The 9,351-nt window shown below is 37.6% G+C and overlaps 1 protein-coding gene across 2 annotated transcripts in view; it reads left to right on the top strand.

The window, feature by feature from the left end:
• Window positions 1-2,765: 2,765 nt before the first annotated feature.
• The window catches only part of LOC107711261 (neurogenic locus notch homolog protein 2-like), a 37,162-nt gene continuing 30,576 nt past the window's right edge, over window positions 2,766-9,351 (top strand). Inside the window, exons 1-2 of one of the 2 annotated variants that reach the window (XM_016516226.1) lie at window positions 2,766-3,049; window positions 4,619-4,685. In XM_016516226.1, coding sequence (XP_016371712.1) covers window positions 2,989-3,049; window positions 4,619-4,685 — 128 coding nt within the window. In that variant the 5' untranslated portion in view covers window positions 2,766-2,988. Of the gene's footprint in view, window positions 3,050-4,618; window positions 4,686-5,360; window positions 5,603-7,171; window positions 7,239-9,351 lie in introns of those variants that run through there. The other variant, XM_016516225.1, reaches the window with a different exon arrangement.

Here is a 9,351-nt window from a genome sequence, read left to right as displayed (position 1 = left end):
AAACACATCCCTAAATGTTAGTGTTTTGCCCCCTCCCCCCTCCTGCACCCCCTGCAGAGAGAAACTGTGTCATAATGCAGTAGCCCTTTTCTCATTCAAATCACTGCCATTGTCTCTATAAGCAACCAGCTCTGCTATGTGCCACAGAACAACTGAGGCTCTATATGTTGCAGAAAATGAGTATACCAGGGCAGGGTGTAGTGAAGAAGCTTCAATGAACATCCATGCTGCTTTGTGAGAAATGAGGGAGGGCAACGTCTGCTCTCATTTCCATCTACCAAACACAATTCATATTCTTCATCACAAAATCGTCTCAGGTTACGTATGTAACCCTAGTTCCTCGAGGGAATGAGACGCTGCGTCGGAAACGCTAGGGTAACGCCTTCTGTGACCACGCTCTGAATAACATGTGCTTCGGAACAATGAAGTAACGGCTGTAGAACCCGGAGTCTATCTCGTGCGGAGGGACCACCTCGATGGACTCCTTCCTTAAGAGAGTAACTACTACTTGTTCTAATACCAGAGCCTGCTCAGGACCCACTAGCGTGGGGGTGACCCCGTTGAATCGAGGCGGACGAGAACCGAACTGGATTCCGTAGCCTCTTTCTAGCCTCTTAAACGCAGGACCCATTGAGATACCTTTGGCAGTAGCTTCCACGCTGCTAAATAATCTACTAAGGGAATCAGTCTCTCGAGACTGATCTCTGGTGTGCCCAGAACGGCTAGCACGCCGGATTGCACGCCGACAGGGGACGACCGAACTAGCTGCTCTGGGGACCTCGGCAGAGGCCGCGAGCCTCTCAGTGCCGCTACGTTGCCGGGCGGTAACTGAACATAGCTGGAGCTTATAGACTTTCACAATTGACAGACAACAATAAATATGACTGACACACACAGAGCGCTTCGCTGAATGACAGAAAGCTGACGCTGGCTCCGCCGCACGTGCTTTTATAGCTTCCTGGTCATGACGTCACCCGCCCGTGACGTCCCGCTCAGCTATTGGACTGATTTCACATGTTATTCAGAGCGTGGTCACAGAAGGCGTTCCCCTAGCGTTTCCGACGCAGCTCGAGTTCCTGAAGAGGAACAAATGTAAATACACAAACAAATGACCATATACATACATCATGTGGGAGAATGCAAGGCCCCTTATACGATTAAGTCAAACAGGGCTCAAAGACAGATTAACAAGTCTCCTTATCTCCATTTCATATCTCCATATGTACGAATGTGTTTGTTTGTTTGTTTTTTGTCTTAGTGTGTTAGTTGTGTTTGAGCTCACCAAGAAATTGCAGACAACTACATTGTTTGGCAATATACATTAAATATCTTAATCTAAAACTTTAGAGTATTTTAAAGTATATATAGAATTTTTCATAATGTTAGTGTCCAATTTAATTGTTTTTAATCTAAAGTCTTAGATAAGTTGCTATGCTTAGCAGTGTCTGATTAGCTCTTACTAGCATGGTTTTGTTTTAAAGGGGTCATACGATGCGATTTCAATTTTTCCTTTCTCTTTGGAGTGTTACAAGCTCTTGGTGTGCATAAAGAAGATCTGTAAAGTTGCAAAGACTAAAGTCTCAAATCCAAAGAGATATTCTTTATAAAAACTAAGAGTCAACCACGCCTACCAAATGCAGACATGGTTTTGTTTACGCGGCGCGATGCAACGCAAAAAAAAGACAGTATAAGTCATTATATTCCGTAATTTTGTCCCCACTGGATGCAACAAATGCCTCGTTTATAATGGGTTTTCCTGTTTTTGTCTCGTCGCTCCGGCCGGGACACAGCATCACAATATGGTAAGGGGCGTAACATTTCCGTCACAGGCTTGAGGTATTCGGCCAATCACAACGCACTGGATAGCTGGCCAATCACAGCACACCTCGCTTTTCAGACCGATGAGCTTTGTAAAAACCGATGCGTTTCAGAAAGGCGGGGCATAGAGGAGAAACAATAATGTACAGTATGTGGAAAATAATGTGTTTTTTTAACCTTAAACCGCATAAACACATTTCATTACACCAAATACACCAAATAATGTTCTTTTTAGCAACATCATATCACCCCTTTAACATATCTTAACAATACAGTTTATTTCCTTTAACTATTATTTTTGTTTCTGAAAGTGTTTCAGTAATAATGAATAATAATAATAATAATAATAATAATATAATAATAATAATCCTTAAAATAAACTGTTAAGGATGTTTGTCATGCAGTTAAGGGTGATTATTAATAATTAAAGAAACCATGTTAGCCTACAGACACTAGACCAAACAGACAGCTAATTCACCTCAGATTTGCTGTCTGCACATACACTCTGAAAAAAACATTAGTTTGCCTTATATTTCCATTTTCTTCTAGTAAATAAATATATTTCAATCGACTATATTCCTAAACTTAACATGACTCGCTATTTTGCCCCTTCTATTTACCGTTTACTAACATCAACTTTTTCTTCATATTAAACTTTCTTACCTTTAGTCATTTCATTAGTTTACCTGTGTATTTATGTGATATACAAAGAGCAAATGTTACTCTCGTTTAAGTTTTAATCTTCCACATAACCTCTTTTTCTGATGAAAACGAAAGACGTTTGCATTCATTTCCAAGCCCTTGACGAATCTGCACTATTCATTTCAGCGGAAGGACAAACAACATCCTTGAGTGAGCGAAGGCTTGAGAGGGTGGGCGGAGTGATACGAAGCCTGGCGGTGGACTCGGATCCGAAGTGAAGTGGAGAAACTTTTTCAAAAGTTCCTGGAGGTGTTTCGAGACGCACAGCAGCCGAGTCCGAGCTGCAGAGGAAATACGGAATTGGACTATATCGAAAACGCTCAATTTCTATGAATTTCTCTCAAGTTAACTTTATGACGCTACTTCATCTTAATGTGATTCCTTGGAACTTTAATCACCGTGTCATTTTTTAAAGGATGTATTATTGCTAACATTTCAAAAAAGGAGTAGGATCGAGTTTCCACAGAAATGGGGAATTACAGTCTTTGGATATTTCTGTCAATTTTATATCTTATGCAAAACAGCGAAGGTAAGATGACTGATTCTTTTCTCTCTTTTTGTCTGGATAACTGATTTATATATAAGGATATGTGTGGACGTAGGCTATAACCTGTTACATTAGAACCAATGAAAGAACAAAACATCACGACCTGTCTTTTATTAATGTTCTTTTATTAGGTTTATTTGCGGCTTTGCCCATAGCTTTTTGAAATCTGGTGCAGGATATTTCATTGATAACTAGTCTGTTCTCATAAACGTGTTTGTTTCAGTCCATCACTAGGTCAGGATCAGGATACATTTAAATGTGCAGCATTAAGTTTTTGTAATAAACCGCTGCAATTTTAGTACGCGCCGAATAACGTTGTGGAGATCATTGCTGAACATTATGCACGATTTATTCAGTGATGATGGGATTTAAAGCATTCAAACCACACATGAGGACACATTCTCTTTGTTGGTGAGGAATGTTGCATTTGCTAATTATTTATTGTGGTGTAACTTTTACGAGTTTAGTTCTTCTACATAACATTCATAATTTTAGAGGGCATTGTATTACTTGAGTCAGTGTGCATTTTGTCCTTGTCTGAACCGTGAGAAAGTAACAAAGTAAATGTCGCTTCGCTGCACTGGTAGTAAACGACCTATCAACGTGCATAGTGATTTAGATTGTCATCAGGGTTCTACTGTTCAATCACTGCAGTAGATTATATCAGATATATTTTACGCTTTTGATATGGTATTTTTCTATCCTCAAATATTACGACTGGAAACATACATAATGAGTTTTGTGGGATTTCTCGTACACGAAGCGGCTTGATACTTTATTGTGCCGGTGTCTTTTACATACAAAGAACAATCAATATTTGAACTTTCTTCTTCTTCTTCTTTAGTATGGAGGTGGGGTAATGGGCGAAAATATAAAATTCCGAGATTTGTTTTGTCCACTTCTTATCATAAAATTCTGAAACATCGTCGTTTGTGATGAAATGCAATTTTCCCCACAACGGATTGTGATTTCCCTTCTGATTGTAAGTTCAGTCAGCTAGTCTATGTATTTAAAATACACAAATGGAAAATGCAAACCTATATTCTGAAACGAAAAAGAATGAAATCTGATGCATGCGCTTGACTGCGCTAAAAGACCAAAAGGACGTAATCAGCAGATCTTCATAGCCAACAGTTACAGTTAAAACGATAAAGTTCCGCTGCCTAATTAAGTAGCCTATTAGAATATTATCTGAAATCATACTTTTTATATTGCTTCGTATGAGATAAGAGTTCTATTGTCATTCAAAGCGGGAATTAGGCTATATTGTCATTCAAAGCGGGGAGTCTGAGCGAAAGAATCTGAATGTTATCTCGCGGCACACTCACAGATAAGAGGCAATGTATATTTACAAAAAAAGTAAACAAACTTAAATATATGAGGGACTGTTTCTATCTGAAATAAGCGGGATATGCGTGTTGTAAATATAAAAGAAATGTAATATGTTGCTAACTTGCTACTATTTCAGGGTTGTTGAATATAAAAGGGTCTTTGCTTCTGTCGTTTCAGTATAAAGTGGTCTCTGCCTCATTGTGCCCTCTCTTTCCACAGGACTGCGCTGCGTGGATACACACAGGCCGTGCGAAAATGAAGGAATGTGTATCGATTCAAGATGCTTGTAAGCCCACAGTTGTCATTTTATTGCAAATACACCTTAATTTCATAGCCTACACTTTATCGAACTCAAAATTGTTTGCTAAAATCCTCTTTAATTAATATTATTCACAGTGGTGTGGTCTCAACAGGTGTACTGGATGACTGTTGCTATTGCTGTTATTCAGCCTTGGTTATCAGTTTCACATAGAGCACAGTGTGGAAAAAAGAACAGGAGTGTAGCAAAAACAAAGCAATGTTTTAATTGCTTATACATATAGATGATTTACACAGTTTTTTTTTTTTTTTTTTTAAAGTGTCCTTTGCGTTTTAGTATAAGAATCTGAATCATTGACCAGATTCTATGACTCATGTTTAATTCAGGTTGGACCATATAATTTTGTGCTAACAATAAAGCCACACTACACCTGTCCACAATATATCAGTCACATAAAATATTTGATTGAACTTCTGATAATGAGTCAATGTGAGCTTTTTTTGCTCATGCCAAGTAGTGTTCCAAATGCGTAGCGTTCCTTCACAGTCTTTGTCTTCATTGTTTATGCTAATACAAAGTGATTGTTATCACATGAAAGCCTGGGGCTGTTGTTTTATGTTTCCCGCCTGATTTGGAAAACTGTGTCTGTGCACTTTAGCTTCCATTCATGGTGATTAGTGTTTTTTTGTTTTTGAGCTGCAGAGGAAATACGGAGTTGGACTATATTGAAAACGCTCAATTTCTATGAAATTCACTCAAGTTATCTTTATGACGCTACTTCATCTTAATGTGATTCCTTGGAACTTTAATCACCGTGTCATTTTTTAAAGGATGTATTATTGCTAACATTTCAAAAAAGGAGTAGGATCGAGTTTCCACAGAAATGGGGAATTACAGTCTTTGGATATTTCTGTCAATTTTATATCTTATGCAAAACAGCGAAGGTAAGATGACTGATTCTTTTCTCTCTTTTTGTCTGGATAACTGATTTATATATAAGGATATGTGTGGACGTAGGCTATAACCTGTTACATTAGAACCAATGAAAGAACAAAACATCACGACCTGTCTTTTATTAATGTTCTTTTATTAGGTTTATTTGCGGCTTTGCCCATAGCTTTTTGAAATCTGGTGCAGGATATTTCATTGATAACTAGTCTGTTCTCATAAACGTGTTTGTTTCAGTCCATCACTAGGTCAGGATCAGGATACATTTAAATGTGCAGCATTAAGTTTTTGTAATAAACCGCTGCAATTTTAGTACGCGCCGAATAACGTTGTGGAGATCATTGCTGAACATTATGCACGATTTATTCAGTGATGATGGGATTTAAAGCATTCAAACCACACATGAGGACACATTCTCTTTGTTGGTGAGGAATGTTGCATTTGCTAATTATTTATTGTGGTGTAACTTTTACGAGTTTAGTTCTTCTACATAACATTCATAATTTTAGAGGGCATTGTATTACTTGAGTCAGTGTGCATTTTGTCCTTGTCTGAACCGTGAGAAAGTAACAAAGTAAATGTCGCTTCGCTGCACTGGTAGTAAACGACCTATCAACGTGCATAGTGATTTAGATTGTCATCAGGGTTCTACTGTTCAATCACTGCAGTAGATTATATCAGATATATTTTACGCTTTTGATATGGTATTTTTCTATCCTCAAATATTACGACTGGAAACATACATAATGAGTTTTGTGGGATTTCTCGTACACGAAGCGGCTTGATACTTTATTGTGCCGGTGTCTTTTACATACAAAGAACAATCAATATTTGAACTTTCTTCTTCTTCTTCTTTAGTATGGAGGTGGGGTAATGGGCGAAAATATAAAATTCCGAGATTTGTTTTGTCCACTTCTTATCATAAAATTCTGAAACATCGTCGTTTGTGATGAAATGCAATTTTCCCCACAACGGATTGTGATTTCCCTTCTGATTGTAAGTTCAGTCAGCTAGTCTATGTATTTAAAATACACAAATGGAAAATGCAAACCTATATTCTGAAACGAAAAAGAATGAAATCTGATGCATGCGCTTGACTGCGCTAAAAGACCAAAAGGACGTAATCAGCAGATCTTCATAGCCAACAGTTACAGTTAAAACGATAAAGTTCCGCTGCCTAATTAAGTAGCCTATTAGAATATTATCTGAAATCATACTTTTTATATTGCTTCGTATGAGATAAGAGTTCTATTGTCATTCAAAGCGGGAATTAGGCTATATTGTCATTCAAAGCGGGGAGTCTGAGCGAAAGAATCTGAATGTTATCTCGCGGCACACTCACAGATAAGAGGCAATGTATATTTACAAAAAAAGTAAACAAACTTAAATATATGAGGGACTGTTTCTATCTGAAATAAGCGGGATATGCGTGTTGTAAATATAAAAGAAATGTAATATGTTGCTAACTTGCTACTATTTCAGGGTTGTTGAATATAAAAGGGTCTTTGCTTCTGTCGTTTCAGTATAAAGTGGTCTCTGCCTCATTGTGCCCTCTCTTTCCACAGGACTGCGCTGCGTGGATACACACAGGCCGTGCGAAAATGAAGGAATGTGTATCGATTCAAGATGCTTGTAAGCCCACAGTTGTCATTTTATTGCAAATACACCTTAATTTCATAGCCTACACTTTATCGAACTCAAAATTGTTTGCTAAAATCCTCTTTAATTAATATTATTCACAGTGGTGTGGTCTCAACAGGTGTACTGGATGACTGTTGCTATTGCTGTTATTCAGCCTTGGTTATCAGTTTCACATAGAGCACAGTGTGGAAAAAAGAACAGGAGTGTAGCAAAAACAAAGCAATGTTTTAATTGCTTATACATATAGATGATTTACACAGTTTTTTTTTTTTTTTTTTTAAAGTGTCCTTTGCGTTTTAGTATAAGAATCTGAATCATTGACCAGATTCTATGACTCATGTTTAATTCAGGTTGGACCATATAATTTTGTGCTAACAATAAAGCCACACTACACCTGTCCACAATATATCAGTCACATAAAATATTTGATTGAACTTCTGATAATGAGTCAATGTGAGCTTTTTTTGCTCATGCCAAGTAGTGTTCCAAATGCGTAGCGTTCCTTCACAGTCTTTGTCTTCATTGTTTATGCTAATACAAAGTGATTGTTATCACATGAAAGCCTGGGGCTGTTGTTTTATGTTTCCCGCCTGATTTGGAAAATGGTGTCTGTGCACTCTAGCTTCCATTCATGGTGATTAGTGTTTTTTTTTTCCAGGAGGCACTAATACGTGGGAACCACTCTCAGTGGTTGTGTGTAATGGCAAAATCAATAGGGTGTTAAACTAAAAGCAATACATTTTATGTTTGATACGTTTATCTCTACAGATCAATGGTTGTAAGAAGCAGGAAACTGTTTTGTATTTTTTATTTGAACATGAAACTTTGCATTCTCTTCTGCAGCCATGTTTATTACTTAATGGTATGTGACCACTCCTTCACCTTAACTTAAAACAAAATGTCACAACCAAGTAAAGCTCCCCCCACTGCACTAGTGTTCCTTCTAAGAAAACTGTTTTATACAGCTTGTTAGTGTTAAGATTTCTTTACTTTGGTTATTTAATATCTGTAAGATGCTCCTGTTTTGTGCCTTTAAGGCATAATCTACGTAAATCTACCTACGTATATCACCCCACCATTAACCAAAGAATCTCATACCCCCAGGCAAGTTGTTATTGCCTGCTCACTGGCCAGGTATCCTGGATGAAGCCTCATTGTACTTTAAACCTGAAATTTTAATGCAAACGCACACCAGAGGTGGTTGGTTGTGGAAACTGGGAGTTAAGTCCTAACTGATTGATAATTGTTCAGGTAAACTGAAGCGTTTTATTGGTAGGGCAAAGCTAAGTCATTGATTTGTTTTTTGAAACTTTGGGCGTATATATAATTCTCATAAAACTCTGGAGTTAGATAAATATGGCAAGGTGGCACTCAAATGCCTTGTGTGTCAGTGTAACAGTCTTTAATCATTACCCAGCACACTTCAAGCCAAGTTATGAACACAGCGTGTTAGTAAATGTGTAATGGTGTTAAATAGTGCTTTGTTCTTTCCTGCTCTACTCACTCCAGAGATTTTTCTAGATTAGATATTTTGTTGACAGCGTTATGACATTGTATGTTTTAAAGGGTTACATGTTATTGTATGTGTGTGACGAGCACTTCACGTACAGTCTGTTGCAGGGCCGTGCACAGACCTTTTGAGGGGCATGTGCTGAATCTGAAAAAGGGCACCCCCCTTTTCAGTTATATATAATATATATATATATAGGGTTACTTAGGTCTATAGGTCTACATGTTATACACTATTATAATGACATGGCTTTTAAAGACTACTTAATTTCTAAATCTCAAAAGGTGGAAGTCAGGACTAATAGACTTGGCCTGGAAAAAGGACATGGTATGATAGCTTGGCATTATACAGTGCAAAGGATATCTGGCCTTCTAGATGTAAAGTAGGCTATAACAATGGGCCTCCTGGGTAGTTGTCATTATTATTTGTAGGGTCCTGTGTTTGTGAATTGCTCTTGTGTACTCCCTCTTTTTTAAATTGTATTATATATATATACATACATACAGGTGGTGTTCTGAAATGAGGAGGCAAAGTCCTTTTTTTTTTAATCAAATGTAAATTCCTGTCTCAGTCACATGTTCTTGGTTAAATAAA

Source organism: Sinocyclocheilus rhinocerous, unplaced genomic scaffold (genome assembly GCF_001515625.1).
Source record: "Sinocyclocheilus rhinocerous isolate Xijiao unplaced genomic scaffold, SAMN03320098_v1.1 scaffold115, whole genome shotgun sequence".
Taxonomy (NCBI): domain Eukaryota; kingdom Metazoa; phylum Chordata; class Actinopteri; order Cypriniformes; family Cyprinidae; genus Sinocyclocheilus; species Sinocyclocheilus rhinocerous.
Note: the sequence above shows the minus strand (reverse complement) of the source record. Positions and strands in the feature narration are given on the sequence as shown.